General features: G+C 37.1%; 1 protein-coding gene across 1 annotated transcript in view; it reads right to left on the bottom strand.

Annotated features, from left to right (window-relative positions):
• Nucleotides 1-24,740, bottom strand: part of ksr2 (kinase suppressor of ras 2) — a 93,025-nt gene that overhangs the window by 42,905 nt on the left and 25,380 nt on the right. Inside the window, exon 4 of the mRNA XM_088008444.1 lies at nucleotides 21,403-21,904. Within this exon, the coding sequence (XP_087864570.1) occupies nucleotides 21,403-21,904 (502 nt within the window). The remainder of the gene's footprint in view (nucleotides 1-21,402; nucleotides 21,905-24,740) is intronic.

Below are 24,740 nucleotides of genomic sequence, written 5' to 3'. Positions count from 1 at the left end.
TAAACAGGATTAAATTAAATAAGATTAAAATTTCAACTATTTTCTTTTGTTGTATCTCACTGAGATTATTTCTGTTGTGATATGGTAAACAACATAAACTGCAGAATTGCAATATAATACTTTTCTCATTATGATGGAATAACATTGTCACTAAAAGGGGACATGAATAACTCCTACATAAAAAAAAGAGCTAAACAGGATAAAGAGGATTTCTAAACAAGAAAGCAAAAGATAGACAAAAGCAGTTAGCTTGTATAATAGACAAATAGGCTTCCTTAAAAGTGTAGTGAAAAGAGGTTGAGAGAAAAGTTCAACTGAAAATTTGACTTTTAAAAAGTAGAAAAAGAAGAAGGCTGTGAGTTCTGATTTATCATGCAAAGTAAAAGTCATTAAGTGTTGGATCTCAAAGAAATCTTTCCTTACATGCCAGTCATTTTACCCCTTCACTGAGTCATGCAATTAGACCTGTACACCAGCCCAGCACTTCAGTCCCATCTCCTGCAATAAGGAAGCAGCCTGCAGGTTATCACTTCTCCGTCATAGAGCTTTTGTCAGTTATTCCGATTAGCTCACTTTGTGCAATTTGAATCTAAATCAAGCCATTCATTTGCTCGCATGCACGCCTTTATCCTTTCCCCGAATAATTTGTGGATGTGCAGTAAGGGGAGGAGAATGTGAAAATGAATGTGAGGCGAAGGCAGAGGATTCCCACTTTTGGTTCTGAAAACGTCTGTCTGTGTAGGCAGGCGGAGAAGGGGGTCGGGGATGGGGGGCTTTCAGCTTCAGAGACGCTAAGGCTTTTATTCATGTTCAGCAAATAAAAAAAAGTTCAGTTAAAGAGAAACTTAAAGAATGCATGAAAGGCATGTGAAGAGAAAGGTGGGTGAATTCCCAAGAGTTGCAAGAAATCAGTGAAGGTGTGAATAGTTCAGTTGTCTTTTGATGTAGTGTAGGACTGAACGTAATGATGCGTCACTGGAAATCACTTTTATTGCCTTGTAGTGCTAAGTTTCTGGTAAAAAAGGAGTGGAAAAGTGTATTTTAGTGCCACTGAAATAAATCTAATAGGGATTATCTCACCTGCTGTCAGAGTTACAGACTCAAGTTGCAACAAAGTTTCAAAAATAGTCACACTTAACTTAGAGCTTCACTCCCAAAGTGCAATTAATCCCCAAGGAGAGCAGTGTAGTTTTCTGGCATAGTTTTTCTCCTCCTGTTGTTTCCACTGTAGGTACCAGGCCCAAATCAAACAAAGGCAGGTAGATGTATAGCATGTAGAATTACTAGCAGCTACCAAGTTTATTAGTGGGTTTGCTCCCTAAGGACGAGTTGGCCTTCAGGTCACAGATTTAAAAACCAATGTTTTTGACTGGAATAGAATAGATTTATTTAGAATTTTGCAGATAGCAAAACTTGTACCGTGACTTTGACTTATGGGAAAATAATTTACTTTGACTTTGGCCACAAGGATTTGAGACTTTCCCCTGAATAAAATGAGTCTCATGGTGAAACACTTGAAACTTCATTCTTCTGAGACTTGAGACTTAACGGGGTTAGGGTAAGAGTTTTCCCTCAAAGACTTGAGACTTGACAGGAAGAGTTTTTAATTGGATGAAATATTACAAACTTGACTTGGACTCAGATTGAAAGCTTGACTTGGACTTGAGAAGAAGGTCCTGAAATGTGAAAGCCTTGGTTTTGACCCTCAAAGACTTGAAACGTGCCCCTAATAGTTCTGATTTAGACAACTTAGCTTAGATTTGGCCCTAAATTACTTGTGCTTTGACTTGAAATTGGACAGCAAGAATTCAGACAAGACTTGAATTGACCTGAACTTGTAGTAAAAACTTCTCTCAAACACTTGTAACTTGATTTGTGGTCAAAGGCATAAAGGCCTGATTTGAAATTGCCTGTCAAAAATGTGTCAAAAATTTCTTACATGATGTAGGGTTGGAATAATTGCCCAGAGGAGAGCTGTGCTTTTTGGGTTAAGCTTCGTCTAGGTTACAGCTGGTCAACTCCTGAAAATTTGAAATATGCACAAAAAAGAAAGCAGCTTTAGACTTGCTCAAACTTTTCTAGCAGAGATTGTAAGTCATAATAAAGGAGATGTTGTTTTTCTAATTTTGGCAAGAGGCAGAGTTTAATAAGAAAAGAAAGTGTAGAAAAGTTAATCATCCCAGCACCAAAATGTTATTAGCCATGATTTTGTTTTCAGATTTTGCAATACCAATAAAGCAGGTGCAAAGATTTTTCTTTTACAGATTTTCTTGACTGTTTATGCTCCTGAAGGATGAGATTTGCACTTCACAATATGCAGGCAATTAAAAAAAAAAGAAGCCTGACATTCATGCACACACGCATTCATCCGCCCACTCGCTCCATATCCACTTTCCCCACACTTGCAGAGACTCTAATTACAGTGACACCTTCAAGTAAAAGTTCCATTTGATCAAGGACAGAGGTGAGAGCAGAGGCACAGTGATCCTTCAAATGATTCTTTCCCTTTACCTTCTGACACATCAGGGTTGATCAGAGAAGAAGGTTCATGATGAATCTTATAAAACAAAATATGAAAGACACAAGGTGCATCTCAACACTAATGCTGTGTTTCTAGAGTTCGACTGAGCTCTAATTAACACTCTTGGCCATCTCAAGTGAATTACATGCAGAAGTCTGTCTACAGCAAAATAAGTCCACTTTTTTTTTTCCTCTTAGAAAAATCCAAGACAGCTCTGCAGAGACCCATATGGCACCCTGTTGCTTTTTATGCAAATGGGACTATGGAACAATATCTCTGACAGCCACTGCTCAGTGCTGTTTTAATAAACTTGGTGGGGGGGGGATGAAATAAAGCTGGCTGGAATAATGATTACAACAGAGGATTACTGGGAGCCCTTTGAGAAGTCTCATCCAAAACCAGGTGTTCTTTGCTTTCAGAAGTTTGCAGCATCAAACCTGGACTGAATAAAACTGGCAGTCTGGCAGGTCGCCGTTTTATCCTTTGTCCTGAGGCAGCGTTGTAGAGCCACTGCCAAACCTAATTTACAGGCAAGGTGAGGTTTCCAAAGTGAAACTACAAACATGCTAATTTTTCAAGGCTCTTTGCAGAGACACTAATTTAGATATGTACCAAGCTAGTAAGTTATATCATTGTATATATTTTCAAATTATTGCAATTTTAAAGTGGCAATTTGCATGCTAATGTGTAAGTATTGTAATACCCACAAACATCAAGGTATGTAATGTACACAGTAGCTGTGAAGTTGGAGGATAAATAAAAGATAAAAAATATAACGTCATCAAAACATGAATTTATTAAAGTGACTTATTTCAAATGGAAGAATGCATATAGACCCATTGCATGCTTTCTTTCTCTTTATTTTAATAATTGTGGTATCCAAATAATGAAAAGCTTATAATTCATTTCTCAGATAATTTGAATATTAATTCACATCAAAAGTGTAACGCCATGGGAAAGTGCATTCAAGTGCAACCTGGACATGAGCTGTTAAACCAATTAGGAGCCACAGAAAACATCAGAGGTGTCTTATCACATCACATTAACGTAGAAATTCAAACACAAGAATACCCAAGCAAATATATTCCATACACAAAGCAGCACATGGATATGGGTCTTGAAGCACAGACTCCAGATGATGCCCACAATTTCTGGATTTTTTCCAAACTCTTGACTGAGATTTAATTCACTGTCCTTTCAAGGCGCATCTGTGCTGCTTGTGTATTTTTTAAGTGAAGCAAATATTAAGTAAGGCCATAACAGGCCTATAAGATTTCTGTAAGAGAAGTTTTTTTTTGTTCTTCTGTAATATAATGTAACAAAATGTGAAAAGGTTGAAAAGGGAAGGATACTTTTTCAAAGCACTGTATTTTGGAGACTGCTAGGTGAGAAAGTAGGCTGTCAAATAATCAGATGCAAAGTAAAAAATATCTGCAGGTCAATCAAGCTGATGTGGAAGAGAAAACTTGGTGGAAGTGCTGGTTGAATTTAAAAGTAAATTAAAAGTTATTTAGGAAAGTGAAAAACAATTTGTGTCCCTTTGCTAGTGTTGTGTAAGTTTATACTTTAACCTCAAATAGAGTGGTTTGAGTCAACTTTATTTATCCATTAAAATGTTCCTACATACATAATGCAGTAACATGTAAACTATGACTGATAGGAATACATCTATCAGTACATGATACTGATACATGTTTAAATTTGTGCAGGAAAAAAAGTAGTAGGAGAGCAGCATCGATGAAAAATGAATGTGCAACCATGAAGCACAGCTACTCAACAACTGTGGACAGTCTTCTCAAATAAAAATGGTGCAAAAAGGGCTTTCCCTTTTAAACTATGCCTACTATCTCCTGAGATATGGATTGATGTCAGTGTGCTGTCAGGGGCCAGTCAAGGGACATAGCTCTCAGTGTATGTCGTTAGGACTAAACTGAGTCAAAAATGCAATACAACACCCAAGGCAAGTGAAAAGAGAAAGACGTCACTGAGAAAGTTTCATGCAGTTTGAGCAATGGAAAATATGAGAAAGAACGAGTGGGCAGAGGACAGGAATGCCTAGATAAGCAAGACTTGTTTTGCTTATCTGCAGTTCGACGATTTGAGTTGTTGAGAACTGGAAAAAAATGACCAGGAAAGTAATAACCTGACAGGAAAGCAGGCCTGTGACATTTTCCCCAAAGCTGGGTTAGTCCAAGCCTACACAGGATTGGCTGTCTAGTTAAAACAGTGGTAGAGTTGTCAATTGAAGGAATGAGGAACACTTGTTATTTCCTGGAAGCTTTTTGTCCTTACAATGTTATCAGTCTGAGAATCAGAAAAAACAATATGGGTTCATGGAAAAAGACAAAGATGTCATGTCAAAACTTTTCAAAGAACAGTTCTCTTGTTGTTTGTACTGGAGTCCAAAACATTCAGTGGTCTTTTTGTTCAACGTATTTAAGGTACTCTGTTGTTACAAAAACTTTAATGTATTATATTTGTATTTTGTGTGTTAAATTAACACCAATATAGCATAGATACGAAGTGATGAAGAAAAACATTACAGACATGGTTGTGACTGGAGCTTCAAAAGAGTTTGACAATGCAAGAAAAATAAAAATGGTGTCAGGTAATCACAGATGGCAAAAGTACAGGCTTTTGATGTGGCAGGATTGTTAACCTGTGGTGGTTGGATGAAGTGAGATACAGTTTTAGTTCCTGAAAAGATCCAGAGAGTTGTAGCTGAAACATATGTGGCAAAATATAACCTGCACTGAGCCAGAGGATTAAAATTAAGACCCTTACAGAGGCTGACTGAAGTCTAGCAATAATAATGATGACGAGAATCTCTGTCCCATTCTAGAATCTATTGCAGCCTCCAACATCTGCCAAAGCATAATTCTGTCTTCGCCGTGTTTTATTGTTTGGATGGTGTGTTCAGGGACGGATTGTTTTTCTCCTTATGATTGCATATGTATGTTGCATAAGGGTCAGAAAGTTCAGCTTTGGTGTCAGTTGACCAGATCATTTTTGTTCACTTGTTTGCTGCGTCTTATACTTGACTTTTTTTGCTAATGGGAATTTTTGCAGCATGCCTAAAGGGAGCTTCTTGGCTGGTTCTTTAATCTCCTTGCTTGGCCTGTAAGTTTAGATAGATGAGCAAACACTAGATCTAGATCTCTAGTTCAGTTTTCATCCATTAGATGCTTAAACCTTGGAACTTTGTTTGATGAATTAGCCCTGCTTTAAACTTTTCTCCCTGTCCTCCCTGGTGCCTTCCTTTGTTTTCATGATGCTGTTTGGTCACTAGTGAAGTCTTTCGCAATTGCGTGACAGTAGATTACACTTCTAATTCGGTGAATTTTGAAGGCAGTTAAGGGCAAGTAAAAGTGCTTGAATAAAGATCCACACCACACTCCCCTCCCCCCACTTTGATACCTGATTGACCACAGCTAACTTATTCGAGCTGGGCTGTAGAAGGGACATTTTAATGTTGGGCTGCCCATCCATTTCCTATTTAATGGGCTCTGTGGAAGGACGAAAAACCTAGATATATTGCTCCCAGCCCACTATTCTTTGACGCAAAGATAACCTTTCCTGTAAGTCCTACATCTGCTCTGTGTTGATAAAAGAATGACAGAGATGAAGCACCTCATATAAGAAGCAACAGATAAGTCACCACCCATTCTTTTTATATGAGAAGTGCTCACTTTAACTACTTACTTTACTTTAACTTCTCAACGAGAACTGAGCTTCTCTCCTCTTGTGAGGTCATATCTGTCCAATGCTAAGCTCTCTATGACTTGCTGGGGCTCCATGAGAGCCAAGTCTAGCAAAGTGAGAAGACTTTCACTTTTAAAAATATACTTACAGAGAGTGTACCTTCTTTTCACTATGACTGTGCATGATTGATTTTTATTGAATGTGTTTATATGTGTTTCAGGATGCACAATTTGCATCATTTTAAGCCTGAAAATATTAAATATACCAATAAATCTGATAAAGAGCACCAATATCCAGTAGTTCAAAACATCATAGAGAAACTTAATATACTTATAAATGATGCTGGGAATTGCTTAAACTTTTTGTGTGTGTCAGCATGACTATCTTGTTCTGAAAAAGAAGGCATTTTTTTTTAACTTATGAAGTAGTGAGTAATTCAAATCAAAACAGAAACGCTGACTCTTTTCTTTACGGGAATCCACTTGGGAGTGTCTCAGGAAAACCTGCTGCCAAACCTAATTTACAGGCAAGGTGAGGTTTCCAAAGTGAAACTACAAACATGCTAATTTTTCAAGGCTCTTTGCAGAGACACTAATTTAGATATGTACCAAGCTAGTAAGTTATATCATTGTATATATTTTCAAATTATTGCAATTTTAAAGTGGCAATTTGCATGCTAATGTGTAAGTATTGTAATACCCACAAACATCAAGGTATGTAATGTACACAGTAGCTGTGAAGTTGGAGGATAAATAAAAGATAAAAAATATAACGTCATCAAAACATGAATTTATTAAAGTGACTTATTTCAAATGGAAGAATGCATATAGACCCATTGCATGCTTTCTTTCTCTTTATTTTAATAATTGTGGTATCCAAATAATGAAAAGCTTATAATTCATTTCTCAGATAATTTGAATATTAATTCACATCAAAAGTGTAACGCCATGGGAAAGTGCATTCAAGTGCAACCTGGACATGAGCTGTTAAACCAATTAGGAGCCACAGAAAACATCAGAGGTGTCTTATCACATCACATTAACGTAGAAATTCAAACACAAGAATACCCAAGCAAATATATTCCATACACAAAGCAGCACATGGATATGGGTCTTGAAGCACAGACTCCAGATGATGCCCACAATTTCTGGATTTTTTCCAAACTCTTGACTGAGATTTAATTCACTGTCCTTTCAAGGCGCATCTGTGCTGCTTGTGTATTTTTTAAGTGAAGCAAATATTAAGTAAGGCCATAACAGGCCTATAAGATTTCTGTAAGAGAAGTTTTTTTTTGTTCTTCTGTAATATAATGTAACAAAATGTGAAAAGGTTGAAAAGGGAAGGATACTTTTTCAAAGCACTGTATTTTGGAGACTGCTAGGTGAGAAAGTAGGCTGTCAAATAATCAGATGCAAAGTAAAAAATATCTGCAGGTCAATCAAGCTGATGTGGAAGAGAAAACTTGGTGGAAGTGCTGGTTGAATTTAAAAGTAAATTAAAAGTTATTTAGGAAAGTGAAAAACAATTTGTGTCCCTTTGCTAGTGTTGTGTAAGTTTATACTTTAACCTCAAATAGAGTGGTTTGAGTCAACTTTATTTATCCATTAAAATGTTCCTACATACATAATGCAGTAACATGTAAACTATGACTGATAGGAATACATCTATCAGTACATGATACTGATACATGTTTAAATTTGTGCAGGAAAAAAAGTAGTAGGAGAGCAGCATCGATGAAAAATGAATGTGCAACCATGAAGCACAGCTACTCAACAACTGTGGACAGTCTTCTCAAATAAAAATGGTGCAAAAAGGGCTTTCCCTTTTAAACTATGCCTACTATCTCCTGAGATATGGATTGATGTCAGTGTGCTGTCAGGGGCCAGTCAAGGGACATAGCTCTCAGTGTATGTCGTTAGGACTAAACTGAGTCAAAAATGCAATACAACACCCAAGGCAAGTGAAAAGAGAAAGACGTCACTGAGAAAGTTTCATGCAGTTTGAGCAATGGAAAATATGAGAAAGAACGAGTGGGCAGAGGACAGGAATGCCTAGATAAGCAAGACTTGTTTTGCTTATCTGCAGTTCGACGATTTGAGTTGTTGAGAACTGGAAAAAAATGACCAGGAAAGTAATAACCTGACAGGAAAGCAGGCCTGTGACATTTTCCCCAAAGCTGGGTTAGTCCAAGCCTACACAGGATTGGCTGTCTAGTTAAAACAGTGGTAGAGTTGTCAATTGAAGGAATGAGGAACACTTGTTATTTCCTGGAAGCTTTTTGTCCTTACAATGTTATCAGTCTGAGAATCAGAAAAAACAATATGGGTTCATGGAAAAAGACAAAGATGTCATGTCAAAACTTTTCAAAGAACAGTTCTCTTGTTGTTTGTACTGGAGTCCAAAACATTCAGTGGTCTTTTTGTTCAACGTATTTAAGGTACTCTGTTGTTACAAAAACTTTAATGTATTATATTTGTATTTTGTGTGTTAAATTAACACCAATATAGCATAGATACGAAGTGATGAAGAAAAACATTACAGACATGGTTGTGACTGGAGCTTCAAAAGAGTTTGACAATGCAAGAAAAATAAAAATGGTGTCAGGTAATCACAGATGGCAAAAGTACAGGCTTTTGATGTGGCAGGATTGTTAACCTGTGGTGGTTGGATGAAGTGAGATACAGTTTTAGTTCCTGAAAAGATCCAGAGAGTTGTAGCTGAAACATATGTGGCAAAATATAACCTGCACTGAGCCAGAGGATTAAAATTAAGACCCTTACAGAGGCTGACTGAAGTCTAGCAATAATAATGATGACGAGAATCTCTGTCCCATTCTAGAATCTATTGCAGCCTCCAACATCTGCCAAAGCATAATTCTGTCTTCGCCGTGTTTTATTGTTTGGATGGTGTGTTCAGGGACGGATTGTTTTTCTCCTTATGATTGCATATGTATGTTGCATAAGGGTCAGAAAGTTCAGCTTTGGTGTCAGTTGACCAGATCATTTTTGTTCACTTGTTTGCTGCGTCTTATACTTGACTTTTTTTGCTAATGGGAATTTTTGCAGCATGCCTAAAGGGAGCTTCTTGGCTGGTTCTTTAATCTCCTTGCTTGGCCTGTAAGTTTAGATAGATGAGCAAACACTAGATCTAGATCTCTAGTTCAGTTTTCATCCATTAGATGCTTAAACCTTGGAACTTTGTTTGATGAATTAGCCCTGCTTTAAACTTTTCTCCCTGTCCTCCCTGGTGCCTTCCTTTGTTTTCATGATGCTGTTTGGTCACTAGTGAAGTCTTTCGCAATTGCGTGACAGTAGATTACACTTCTAATTCGGTGAATTTTGAAGGCAGTTAAGGGCAAGTAAAAGTGCTTGAATAAAGATCCACACCACACTCCCCTCCCCCCACTTTGATACCTGATTGACCACAGCTAACTTATTCGAGCTGGGCTGTAGAAGGGACATTTTAATGTTGGGCTGCCCATCCATTTCCTATTTAATGGGCTCTGTGGAAGGACGAAAAACCTAGATATATTGCTCCCAGCCCACTATTCTTTGACGCAAAGATAACCTTTCCTGTAAGTCCTACATCTGCTCTGTGTTGATAAAAGAATGACAGAGATGAAGCACCTCATATAAGAAGCAACAGATAAGTCACCACCCATTCTTTTTATATGAGAAGTGCTCACTTTAACTACTTACTTTACTTTAACTTCTCAACGAGAACTGAGCTTCTCTCCTCTTGTGAGGTCATATCTGTCCAATGCTAAGCTCTCTATGACTTGCTGGGGCTCCATGAGAGCCAAGTCTAGCAAAGTGAGAAGACTTTCACTTTTAAAAATATACTTACAGAGAGTGTACCTTCTTTTCACTATGACTGTGCATGATTGATTTTTATTGAATGTGTTTATATGTGTTTCAGGATGCACAATTTGCATCATTTTAAGCCTGAAAATATTAAATATACCAATAAATCTGATAAAGAGCACCAATATCCAGTAGTTCAAAACATCATAGAGAAACTTAATATACTTATAAATGATGCTGGGAATTGCTTAAACTTTTTGTGTGTGTCAGCATGACTATCTTGTTCTGAAAAAGAAGGCATTTTTTTTTAACTTATGAAGTAGTGAGTAATTCAAATCAAAACAGAAACGCTGACTCTTTTCTTTACGGGAATCCACTTGGGAGTGTCTCAGGAAAACCTGCTATGCCTGAAAATTTCCTGTTTTAAGAGACTTTGTTTATTTAACAAAAGCTTGTGTGTAAAAATGAAAAGGGTGACAAAGCAATGATTAATGACGCCTCAGAACGGGATGAACCGAAGCTCAGACAGTGAATTACAGTGATGAAATTTCCTTGGTATCCGTCTTTTGGATAATTTCCACTAAAGTTACATCACTTGTTACCACAGCATTTGTTATGAATAGAAAAACTGTCTTCGTAGCTTTGAAATACAAACAGGCTCCCGCATCATTTGTCACCACCTATATAAGCCAACACTGAAGGCAATTATATCCTGGTGTTGCTGACAAAGTTAAACTTTTCTGTTAGGTTTCAGAACACTTAAACCCCTGATATTAACGTCTTCAATGCTTTCGCAATAGTTTTGTCTTTGAAGAGATGGTTCACTTAAAGCATAGGATTAAAATTAATAGTACAGCTAAAAAAAATTTATTTCGATATGTTTATTATGTTTAATCAATAGTAAATCAGTGCAAACTCTGAGACATTTTGGTCAAGTATGGTTTGAGATCTATTTGCTGCACACTATCTATTTGTTGTCAAAAAAGTCACAGAGCCACAAGACGTGAAAGCGCTGGTGTCATTGTCCTGTTATTTAAATGCATTTAACTGAACACCAACAAGGACAGAAACCAGCAATGATGTTAGAAATCAGGAAATGTGGTTTGGGTAAACAGATCATTTGACCATTTGTGAAATCTATCAGTCCACACAGCAAATTCGGAAGTGTCAGACTTCCAGTGCAAGTGTTGTATGTTAAAAATACAGTGTTAATTCAACAACATGAGTGTTAGTTTCCCTAACACTCTGTGTTGTTTCATCTAAAGAACAGAAACACCAGTAGCCTGGTGTTTCTGTTCTCTTGGTTTGTTGTTCTTCATGTCAGATGGATTTCAAAATGACATAGTCGCTCTCTGTGGTGATGAAACTTGTTAGCTACGCTGTTGCGGGAATGTCCATGTTGTGAAGTTAAATTATCATGAGCTTTATTATTGGGCCCGGTCCTTAGCCCCGCCCCCCGGCCCACGCCGTCTTGCGTCACATGTTTGCCTGAGCAGTATGGCGTCTTGTCTGGAGCTTATTATAACAAGGTAAGTTCGATGTTCAAATGATCATGTTTTTGACTATTTTTTATGGAGGCATTATTTTTCCGTTTACACAAGAGTATCGATTCATATACATAGTTTGCTTAACGTACGTTTATTTGTTTGGATATCACGGTATATACAACTTTTTATTATCTTGACCAAACATTAAAACTATCAGGAAAATCTGGAGGCCATTTGAGTTAGCATTATTTAGCTGCTGAGGTCGTTTTCTTTAAGTTTTTGGCTGTAGACTGCAAAATGGGGGAGTGGCTGTGCTGGACCATTGACTTGATCTATGCCACAGGTGTCAAACTCCAGTCCTGGAGGGCCACTGTCCTGCAACATTTAGATGTGCCGCTACTGCACCACACCTGAATACAATAATTAGGTGATTAGCAGGACTCTGGAGAACATATCTACACAATGAGGAGGCAATTGAGCCATTTGACTCAGGTGTTTTGTACCTGTGGCATATCTAAAAACTGCCAAAATGTTTTTTCTTTGTCAGTCTCATGTTGGTGACTGAAGCCTGTTATGATGACTCCAATACATTTCTTCAGACAGGTTGGCATGACTTTTAATGCTGTCCAAAAAATTTTCTATAAGCTGACTAATTTCTTTAGTAATTATTTCTGACTTTTTTATGCTTTATCTTGTAAACCAGGTGGGCAGAGTAATTTGAATGAATATGATGGTGACACACAGAGGTGAGTCTGACTTTTGTTGCTCACACTACTTATTAAAATATTTATTTATTATCCTAATGTTTCTGCTATATTTCTTGTTTTTCCTTCCAGGCTGGAAGTCTTCCTCCTCCATGTTGGCGAAAATAAGAGCAGCACCAAAGACACTTCACCATCAGTGATCACAAGACCATCCATGGCCGCTTCCAATGAACTTTCAAAGCACACTTCACCTTCAGTGCAAAGTACCAGGAATGTATGACCTTTGTTGTATATTGCTGTCAGTGCTGTTTGATGTTGTTTTGAAATAAAAGTAGATTACATACTGCAAATGGTGCTGGTGTTTATTTAGCATCTAATGCAGCATCTAATGTTTTTTAAAATGAATTTGGGGATTATTGATGGCCAGTAGTTTCTGGGGGAAAAAATGTTTTAATTGCTCTAATGGCTTTTATTTGGTAGTAAATTGACAAAAAAAAGTGGGTAATGAGAGAAGGGGAAGACCGGGAAGTGAACCCACGACAGCCGCATTGAAAACTAGACCCTCCATATGTGGGTTGTGCTTAACCCCTGTGACCCCACAGCAGTCCCTGCCAGTAGTATTTTAAAACTCAGATTTCTATGTCAATATATACTTTACACCGTTCTGTGTTAGATTAACATGTTCATAGTGTTAACTTTTGACAATATATACTAGTTGTTGGGTAGATTAACACTGAAGTGTTGATTCAACTCTATCACAAATAACACTTTCAAAAGTGCAACTTCTACACCATCCAGAGTGGACCAATATAGACACTTTCAAAGTGTTGAATTTAACTCTGTAGGAGTTGATGGAACACTTCCAAATTTGCTGTGCAGCCTCCTTTTCTTATCTCTTGCATGCATGCCTGTGAGGCTCTCTCCCTCTTTCTCTTTGTGCTTGTACTTGTGCATATTTTTCCCAGCATTCAATTGATTCAAAATCTATTTTCTCTTTTCAGACAAAATGAAACCATTGCTCAAACCTTAAACTCTCTAATCCGGGCATTAAAGCGTCCACGCTCGGTGTGAGAACAGCTATCTGACCCACAGCTTTGTGGGTTAAGTGGTAGTTTTAAAGCACAGGCAGAGCAGTAAATGACAGCACACCCAAAGGGAAGGAGGGGGTGCAGGAACAATATCGGATCTGAAGCTGATATTATCAGTCGTGACTTGAATATCAGAGAGAAACACTGGGATGAAAGGCTGTACTTGACGGCTGGAAAGATAAATGGTTGTAATAACACTCCTTATGGATGCTGGGTAGTAAAACAGTCAGACTCTTACTTTGTAATACATCAGCTAACTTTGAATTTGTCTTGAACATCTTTGAGTTGTATCTGTCAAGGTAATGTTTCCCATCCTCCTGCAATTTACACTAGAAATGAAACGCTAATGATCATGTCCGGAAATTCGTTTTCTATATTAGCTACATCAAGATTGAATAAAGGCAAAATCTGATTTCCCCAAAATTTAATAAAATGTCTTAAGCCCATTGTGAATGAACATGGCAATTTCTCAAATAGCCGATTTTTTATTTTTTTTATTTTTTTGCAGTAATCTCAGCAGAGAAGCATTCTAGAAGGCTCTCACCACAACATTTACCCCAACAAGCTCCCGGCTCGTTCACAAATCACTGCAGGAAAACCATCTGCCTAATAAATCCATTTTCCACCAGTAACTGTGGCATTTGAGCCTAACCCCTACACTTAAACACTCATATAAATTCATAATCATGACTCCAATTTCTAGGCCGACCATCGAGGGAGGTAGGGCTGAGCACTCTTTACTGCCAGTATATGAGTAAATGGATGGAAAGGAGGGCCGGTAGCGTTTGGCTGCTCACGGCCTGGTGTAGACATCTCCTCTAACCTGAATTATCATTAATGGCACAAGGGCCAAAACCCTGATTAACATGGATGAGCCTTTCCCTAGGGAGAAAAAATAACTCCCATCGTTTGCTGTTTTTCTCTTTGCAGAGGCACGGCTTTGGGAAGTATACTTAGATTGAGAATGTCCCTCGCCTCTAATGTCTCTCAGGTCAGTGTGGCTACGTGTGTGTCCTGAGTGTATCAGGGGATCGACTTAGAGGCCACAGCTTTGTAATAGGCTGTTAACATGCCAAAAAAAATCACAGATCAGCCAATCAGACAATGATTAGATTCATTTCAGTTACTTCCTATAAAATAATTCCTGAAGCAAATTTTAACATCAGACAAAGATAAGATAAGGAAATAGAAAAGGGAAGTAAGTTAACCAAACCAATGTGGCCTTTTGTGGTAATCATATTATTTGTTTACTGTTATTAAACACAACTTTTCTTGTCACATTCAGGCCTAAGTCCATCTGAATTAAAAACATATTTTAAATAGAACCTATCTGACATCATGAAGTAGGCTACAAGACCTCAAAAATCACCACATCATTCTGCTTTGAAACAGTAAATACCATTACAATAATTTATCTAAAAAACGTGAAGCAGTGGTGAATGTTTAAAGGAACGGTCAGCATAAAAAAACTTGTCAATCAGCCCATTGACAACACATGCAGAGGCTCGTAACTCTGATATAAAACATCTAAAGCACTGTAGATGCCCTTTCATCATAATTACCATAAACAAATGCTTGGAAACATCATTCTCTGAATTATTAATAAATTGAATGTGAAATGTACATTCTCAAAAATATGGACATTTTTCAGATGAGTCTGTACCTAAATCTCAGTAGGTAATTTGTACACAAATCCCTTCAATGTCACAGAATTTAAACAGTCTGCAAAAAAAAAATAGAAAAAAGTATGGGACAAAATTTTTCCACAGAGATGTCAAAGACTTAATGAAAGCTACGGGAAACACTTCAGGTTCTTTTCACCAGGATTGGCACAACCATTATATTTAGGGGGTAATTACTGTTTTAAATAGAGCTGGATTGGTTTGGACAGTTTTTTCCTTTAATAGATGAAATTATTATTTGAAAACTGCTTTTTCAAGTGGTTTTCCCTCCTTGTCTAATATATACATTTTTGATTATCTGAAAACATGTGTAAATATTTTTTTTTTATTTTGCAAGTAAATACTGCAGATATTTTCTTGTGTTAAATTTGGAAAACTTACTTTTGGGTATTACTGTCTAATCCCATGTTGGACAGCTCAAGCAAAGCTCCAGTCAACAGTATAATTCCTGTTTTAAACCAGTGCACAAGCTATATAAAGAAAAAAACTACAGGTAACCATAGAAACTACAGCAATCTATATTATGAGATTAGCTCCGTTCCAGAGCTTTGAACCACTAAGCACATCTCCAGGTAGCTCAACAGTTCTGATGTTGTGCACTGACGGCCATTTCAGTTAGTTCAGGAAATGGTTGACCAATTAAAACTTCAGAAAAAGATTGTGAAGAGAATCACTACAGACACAACCCCCCATATAAATAAAAAACGGAAAAGCTCAAGAAAGTTTGGCCAAACTCAATGCAACAATAAAAGTTTTATGTTTGGCTCAAAACTCGGTTTTCAACTTTCTCTTAGAGGCAAGTGTTCTAATTAGCTTCGTGCTTTACAGCACATTTTGGACCCAGTCAATACTGGGTCCAACCAATAGGAGTTGAAAAGCATCTCATCTCAGAGTATTTTGAAATAGATTTTCATCTTAAATTGAAACAATTACCCTTAACCCCATCTGAAATTAAGGATAAAATAAGCATCTTTTCTCTTCCCCCTGAGAAAGGGATTATTTTATACCTATGGAATTAAGACTTGTATTTATATATAGAACTTGCTATGAATTTGCTATTTATGACATTTAAAACTTCATCAAGACTATTTTGGTTTAATTTCCTACTCCGATGAACCAAAATCTTTTGAAGAAAATATAAAAATCAGGAATGCCTGTAAAATAACGCATTGATAGGTTCTCAAAGAGATGCATGATGAGAGGGGTGAAGTCAAAAAGAGAAGGAAATAGAGAGCAAAAGGGGAAAGGGAAGGGTAGAGAAATATATGATGTGTACACCAGTGCAGTGAAAGCAAACAGCTAAATTAGTCATGGAAGGAATGCAAATTTGCTTCCCCTGAGTGTTGCGTGGTAGAATTACCCAGAGAGAAGAAGAGAGTGAATCATGCCAACCCCCGGCACCATGTGATTTATTAGCAAACATCCAATTCAATAAGAAAGTGCTTAACATTCAAAAAGCTGTGAAAGTCTCATAAGGTGGCATTAACTATACGATATTACCATTCCTACTGAAGGAAAGCAAGACAAGAGGCAGGGGAAAAACAAAAACGCCCACTTTCCAGAGCGATCTTGGTGTGACGTGTCTAGTGGGACTGTGACAGACTGAAAACTCACTTGGCCTTTTCCACAAATGCATGTTACTACTCATTACCATAGACAATGAGGTTTATTTATTGACACTTCAGCCCAAATAGCCTCTCCACTTTGAAAAGGGCACAAAGAGAGACTGAGGGATGGTGAAAAATTAAAGTATCACAAAAACACAGAAACACACAGGGTACAACATTACCAAAGTGCATTTGTTGTTTCACTTCTAAAAATGGTGATTGAAATAGGATAAAGTTTAAAAAAAATAAACTGATATTACATCATAGGAATACAAGACGGTTATTCCTCTTTTTTGTACTCTAACATAAAAACTTTAAAAAGTGAAAATCATTCTTTACCTTCCCTGCATGGTGTTACGAATATAAACTTTGTGTGCTGTTAAAAATTGTTTCACTTGATTTGATGTTGAAAATATGCTGTTTTTTTATTTTGTTATTTTTTCTATGGAGAATGAAAAACCAAACTTATTTTTTAAATAATTTTTGAAGTAATTTTAAATTTCTATTGAAAACACTAAAATTGCTGTGTTTTTTTTTTCACAAAACATTTTCATGAATGTCTTTTTTTCAAATCTGTTTTTTTTTTCTCTCCATTCAAGTTTGATCAGTGTTTTAGTGTTGTGAGCAAAGGATGATGTGATGCAGTCAAGACTTATTGAAACACTGTGAAATATTCCTTTATTACTAACGAATAGGTCATGAGCAGCTGCTGACTATGTAGCATTGCAGCATTTAGTGAGTTGTGGTACTCAAATTGTTTACAGATCATTTTTTTCCGGGTCTGTCCCTCTTTTTTTCGAAGTTCCCAAAATGCTCTGAAAAAAAACAATTTAAAAATGGTGGAAGCTTCTTGATTGTTTTTGCAACAAATTGCAGTCTGTGAACTCGATAAGAAGTATTTAATAGCCGGCTCTGTTCATACAACAGGGTGACTCAAAAACTACTTCCTTCCTTTCTTTGAGAGAAAAATATATTTCCTGTCCACAGAAAAGTTATGCTCCAATGTGACACTCTGATTAAATTCAATCATTTACAGTTTTACCTTATATTATGTGTATAAAGCTCACCTGTCACTTGCTTCCATTCAAACTGTCATAAAAGTCAATGAGAGCATCCACAACAATCTTAGTAAGGAGGTTAGAATTCTTGATCATCATCTTGGCTTGTGATGAAGATAATCATCAAGAGGTAATGTGGTTATTCAGGATCTGAAGGCAATTGGGATCAACAATAAAACCACTGGTAGCATTGACAATGACTGGTATTTTGCAGAACTGCCATAGAAGGCATGTTTTAGGTTTACCAGTAAACTTCTAAAGGAATCAGATGAAGACGGGAAGAAAGGGCTGTGGTCAGATAAGCTCGTAGATGAGATATTTGGTGTCAGCCCAACCAATCATGTTTGGAGGAGCAGAAATGCTAAGAGCAAATCACCACAATCATGGAGGTGGAAACTTTATTCCTCAGCCTGTTGCTTTAATGATCGTTCATCACACATGCGACAAATACAGCATACGAACGTTCCAAAACATGGAGGATTGATATTCTCTCTCCTCAATAAAATGAAACTACCATAACATAGAGTTCTTCTTTGTAAGGAAATGTACCAACTCACCAAAGCATCAAAATATTTTTTTCAACACAGTATGCTTAACAGTAGATGTAACCGAATTAAATTAAATAAGCCAATAACAAGCCTGCATGTTAATGAATCTGAAATTACTCGTTTTTATACTCTAAATGAGAAACATAATTTGCTTTTGCTGTTAAAAAAAAGATCAACACGAACACGAATAGCCAATTTATAAAACTGCATTCATCTTCTTTAATTATTCTCGCTAAGTAATGTTTTAATTTTAATTGAGCATCTTTGTGACAATATCTGCTAATCTTTCAATTACAACCTCATTTAATTGTCTGTAAAGCTTTCTGCTCTATCACTTATGAAGCTGACAGCACTCAAAAATTGGCCCATGTACACAGCAGGAAATGACAAATGTGGAGATTGGAGAGAGGGAGAGTGGAGCATTCAGGGAGAAAAACAAAACTAAATATGTTTGTCAGGAGACAAAGGAGTGAATTAACTCAAAACAAAACTGAATACATTTCAATGTGCTCTCGACAGGTGGTGAGGAACAAAACAAGGTTTCTAATTCCAGCACACAGACAAAAAAGTTTCCCATCTCTTCTGCATTATGACTTTCAAAATTGGTAGCTGTTTCATCTCAGGATGAGACTTTCATAGGTTCGCTAATACTGAATACATTATTTCTAAGAGGTGGGATGGGAGGTTCAGCGTGGAAGAGTGAAAACCATTCTGTGGTTCACTGGAACCTGAAAGGAAAACATTACCTCAGAGACAAACACATTAAACCAAAAATCACAAAGCCATAGAGCAGAAGACAGGGGTCTGACGAGCGGACCGCCAAAACTGGTGCAACCCAAAAGAACAATCAGAGACAATTTTTAGGCAGTGAAAATGAGGTTCATTGAGTTGAGATAAAAATCCCAGGGCAGTTAATTGAAAGATAGATATTAGAAATATCCTTGAAGAAGCTCTAAACCCAAATACATGAAGAATGAATTAGTGCATAAGTTGACTTGTATTTCCTCCATGAAATGTCTATTCTGATGATCTTCAAAAACTGGACTACAGATCCAAATAGAGATAATATTTCCATGGAGAAATGCTTGTTGCCAAATATCTGGCATAAATTCTCCTGATTAAAAATCATAAGTTTTACAATCCCTGCAAATCTATGGTCAAAGCAGAACAAACTTGAAAGGGTGTCCATTATTCTATTCCATTTATTCTTGCATTAGAAATGTTAAAAAGAATGAGTTTCTAATTTTATCAAGCTTTTTATTAGTGAAAAAAAATATCTAATTTGATAAATACACAGATACTTACATACACTGTATGAAAAGACAAACATTTTTGTCCCATTTTTATGTTTATTCAGACTAAAATATTTATGTTTTAGATTAGTATTAATTACCAAATTATCTCGGTTCATAAACTTTGTCTAAATTAAGAAGTTTACCTTTCGGTACTTTTCTGCTAGATTCCTTCAAATAGAAATGGTGTGACTGAGTCAGGTTTATGGAGATTGACTTCCTTTCATAAATCTGTTGAGGTATGTCCTAAAAAATTATGCACAAGAAAACAGTTTGTTTGAGGTTTATCTACAGCTGGTCTAAATTTAGCAGTGAATTAATCTATCAGAAGCTTACAAAGCACTTTCACCACACAGCTGGTACTTCAACTTGTTAATAAGTGATGTTTATTAGTGTTTGACTTCTTCATTATATCTTCATTTTCTTTTTATATACTTTAGTGTTTCTAAGGCAAAAAGAACACAGCAGGCAGATATTAGTTTTGCAGTGACATTTATCTCTCAGTGGAAAAAAAAAGTGAACTATTTTTTCACTCAAGAACATATGCTGAGCAGCGTTGGACATTCAGGACTGGTATATTATGCAGTGATAATGAGATATTAGACCATATCTCATTAAGATAAAGCGAGAAACAGGCCTCTCGGGGTCGGAGGGTAATCCATGTTATGGTGTCCTGGCCACAGTGCCAAGCAATTAAGCTCAAGAAACCGAGGACAGACGGAGCGGTGTGAGCTTATTAGAATCCAGATTTCATAAGGCTGCAATATCCTAGTAAGGAAAGAACAGGGAAAACCCAAACTGCAGACATTTAATTAATATTTTCCTCATATCTGAGATAGTTCCTCAGGAAAATATTTGCATATAGTAAGAAAATAACCAAATTTTCCTTCTGGTGATGTATTTGAATTAAGAAGAGAAAAACAGATGCCAACTTTGCAATGAAGCCAGTTCTTTTGCACATTCACATATAAACCAAGCGAGTGTCTTGTGCCAGAAGTGAAAAACCAACGTGACGCTTGCCAGCAACGATCTCCAACCAATTATGATGTATTACCAGAGATACTTGGCTATCAGAGAAGCCAGCATATCTGCCCTTTCGCAATAAGATGCAACGTTTCCAGGCACACACAGGCCATTGATTAGAGAGGCTCAACATGCCGCCTGCAGTCTATCAACGCTCAGGGACCGGTAATCAATTCTCTAATGCCGTTTGAGCCTATTCACTGCAGCTATGATCCACTGGTTGCAGATGCACATACACACCGAGAGCCACCAACAAATGTCGATGAAACCCTATGAGCAACCAGGCATAAAACAAATATAACCCAGATGGCCATCGAAAAACACTGGACAGCTCTCAAACGGGAACCTACCAAGTGTAGCGGCGATAGGGCAATGTCATCTACTGTAATGGCATTATCAAAATGAGAGCAGCTCTCCTGAGGCAGACTCTGGTTCCTGATTACCTAGTAGTAGAGGACCGTGTTCATGGCCAAATCTGATCAACATAGCACCAGACATAGGGGTGGCGAGTCAGGAACTAAGCCCCTTATCTCTTCTGACAGGCCAGAGCTCCTTTATGGCCAATGATATCCTCCGAGGAATTAATCTGATTGAGGTCAGTTAAAAGATTATGTTCTAGCAACGCCGCTAAAAGGAAAGTTAAAGTCCAATTTCTCTTTTGAGAAACTTGGATCAGAGTGAGTCACAATCTCTGAAGGTTTTCTAAACCAGCTGACCACTAATACCTTAAGACATTGTGTTTGAGATACCAGATTAAGGGACAAGAAGCAAATAAATTAGTCACAAAGCTTCATTACCACAACAAAATCAAGAATTTCTTAAGAAAATTCAATTTTAATGCAAAAATATTTAAATAATTAAAATTACACGGTGGAGTTAACACTTACTTTGGTGTTTGAGTGTCATCCAAGCGGTTCCCCAGCTGGAACTCATGGGATTTGCTCCGATGCAACGCCGTGAAGCCAGGCAGCAGATAGATGAGCTTGCGGCTTGGCGGCGGTGGCGTTCCAGGGGCCTTCACTTTGTTCCTTCGTCTCATGGGGGGAGTACCCGGTGGAGTCATGGTGTTGACCACCAAAGGAGTCCGAGGAGGTGTGTGACCAAAATGCCTTTGGCGAGGTGACGGGGGCAGGGAACGGTGACCAGAGTCAAAGGAAGGGAAGAGTCCTGTGGCGGGGTTTTCAACAGTAAGTCGATCTGTGTAGAAAGGGGGCGCCAGGGCTTGTGGACTGTGGCACATGTGCTGGTTGTACTTGGACTGAACTTTGGGGCTTTGGGAGAGCTGGAAACGAATCCACTGACTGGCCTCTGGCTGGCAGACTGGAGTGTTTTCCTTTCCAGATTCAGAGGTGGGCCACTGGATGGACCACTCCTGTTTTGCTTGGCTCCCTGTTAAAAAGGACATTACAAAGCATCTAGTTGAGATGTATACAAAAAAAATTGTTTAAAGGGTTTAAATGAACAGTGCCTTGAAAAACTTTTCATAGTTGAACTTTTTCATATCTCTCATTATGAGAGACTTTAATGTTGTTTATTAATTTTGTATTTTATAGAAAACCAAAACGTAACCTAGCTAATGTCAAAAGAAAGAAATGCTTGGCTTTAAAGATTTTGTATTTTGAATATGTCTACAGCCATCATTGTACATCTAAATACTGAAGTTTATGCCCAGGCTTCTTTGCAAAAATAGTACATGAAGAGCATTTTACAGGTCTTGCCACAGAGTTTCAAATGGATTTAGGTTAGGACATTGACTGGGCCATTCCAACACATGAGTTATGCTTTGATCTAAATCAGTAGTTCTAAGTCTGGATTATCCAGATCCATTGTCCTGCATGTTTTCGGTGGTTAGTTTATTGTTCTAGTGGAAACTAAATTCATGGGGTTTTTTGACCAAAACAACTTCATGGTTTTCTCACTCTTCAAACTTAAAATTTGACTTTTTATTGCGTTTTCTTCTCTTCCATAAATACCAGATTGCACTCATGATCAGTGTCTTTGGTTTTCATGATGAGGTTGGTTCAGTAATGTTTTCTTACAAACATTTGAAGCATTTAATAAATGCTTGTTAGATTTTTATATGAAACCCCAAGTGATTATTTTTCTTGCACATTTATTGTCCACTACCTTGTTTTTGTCAATCCTTTAAAATCCCTGTTAAATACATTGCAGTTTGTGGTTGTAATGTCACAAATGTAAGAAAGTTTCTCTCTTGAAATGTATAATAGGTTATCCAGTTAATGCTAACCAGTTAGCCAAATATGCTTATGTTATTTCACGTTTTCCATAAAAATCAGAGTGAGTATTAAGAACTTCAATTTCTTGCAGGCTGCAGTGGAATCACTATTAGGGAAGAGATCTGTTTAAACACAACCTAAGAGAATGAACTGCTGTGATACATTCACATGACAGTAAACTAAATTTCAAATTGCTTGCTTATTTACACTAAAGTCAACAGACCTGCAGGAGAAACACAGGTCTTTGTGGTTCTAATACAATCATACTGCTTGAGACTTTTAGTGTAACTTGAGTGAACATCTCTGCATATAACCACATGATGTCTAAGCAGGTCTTTACATTTACTTAAGTGCGGCAGATTGTGATGTCTCTTAATTGGACAGAAAGAGCAATGTTTCTGTGCAGCGCAGGCAGCAAGCGGATGTTTTGCAGCAAATGAAATGATCAGTTTTGCTACTGGAGCGTTGACGTTACTGCTGCCATATGTCTCCATATTAGTAGAGCTGCTGTGTTTAAAATGTGGTGATGGACGCACTATTCAGCAGAAGTGGATGGAGCAATAGAATAAAACATAAAAACAGAGCAGGACAAAGCTGCATGAGTAACATCAAGCAACCTGTGATTGAAGCTTCATGTTCACTGAAATGAGAAAAGATGAAAAGCAGTAAAAGATTTAAAGGTGGAAAGCCAAAATGAGTGTTTTTGAGTTTAAGTGACTATACATTACCTCCGTTACTGTGCAATTTATCCTCCTCAAGTTGTTCTTCAGAAAGAAATAAAAAAATATGTGTTTAATGATCTGGAAGGAAAGCAGCAGAAATACCAGCTTTTGTTCTACGTGCACTTATGCATGGCTAAAGGTTCTTTTTTAGAAAAAAAAAATAATATTATTAAAATGTATCCTGGAAACTTTTAAGCAGAAGCATCAGTTTCTGCGTGGTTAAATTCTTGTTAAAATGTCCTCCTCTAAAAATTCCCTCTGACCTTCTAGCCACTATTAATGCATACTTCTGTGAGCAACTTTCAATTTGAAGTGTTTTTGTGTCATTATTTCTGCTCCCACGGCATTGTCTCTAAGGAAATGTAAACATCAAAAACATGAAACTTCAAACATAATTTCTGTACCAACAGATGAACCACTGGAAATATCTGCAGTCAAATATTCCCACATGAGTTGGAAAACTTGGGGTAAAAATGCCACCAGCCTTTTTGTGTTCTTTAATGTTATAAAGATGAGTTTAAGAGAAGCGATGAACTGTGAGAGGAAAAAAGGAAAACAGTAAAAGTCCTACTCATAAAAAAACTATTTTCATTTCTTATTGTTTTAAATAAATCATGCAAATGGTTTATTTCACCTTTTATATTTGCAACATTAAGTCCTCCAGAAAGTTTTGTGAAGTTAATTTTAGTTTCTAATAATACAGAGCCAACTTGTTTAAAATGTAATTTCTTTGTTTGCACAAAAACTAATCCAATTTAGTTGTACCATATACAATCCCATCCAATCTATAATAATCTGGTTTCTTTTCAAATATTTATTCATGTAATGCAATTCAGCAAATATATACTTTTTTCTGAGACGTTCAAACAATCTACACTCACAGAAATCTAACTCCATGCCGACAACATGCCACATGTCAAAGCCTGTGATTAAATTTTAACCCAATGTCAGTGAAACAGGCAGTACAAGTGGTTCGTTTCTTGTCTCTCGCTGACAACTTATCAGGGAACCTGTCGTTGGTCTAGTTGTCATGGAAACCTGTCGGTTCAGGCACTGCATGGCACATAATATCTGCACGATATTTTCCTTTATTTGATGTGCTTCTTAAAAACAAGAAGTCAAAGTATTACCAATAAGTGTCTTTTGTGATCTGGATGTAAGCGCACAACAATAGCTAATGCTTGACAACCTGCTAACACATTTTACATCTACAGCATAGAAATTAGTCGGAATCTCTTGAGTCAACGTGCTTTAGCCACTCTGCCC

The sequence above is a fragment of the Poecilia mexicana genome, unplaced genomic scaffold (genome assembly GCF_051168715.1).
Source record: "Poecilia mexicana isolate PSO_F unplaced genomic scaffold, ASM5116871v1 scaffold_9, whole genome shotgun sequence".
Taxonomy (NCBI): domain Eukaryota; kingdom Metazoa; phylum Chordata; class Actinopteri; order Cyprinodontiformes; family Poeciliidae; genus Poecilia; species Poecilia mexicana.
This window is presented reverse-complemented; position numbering and strand designations above follow the sequence as displayed.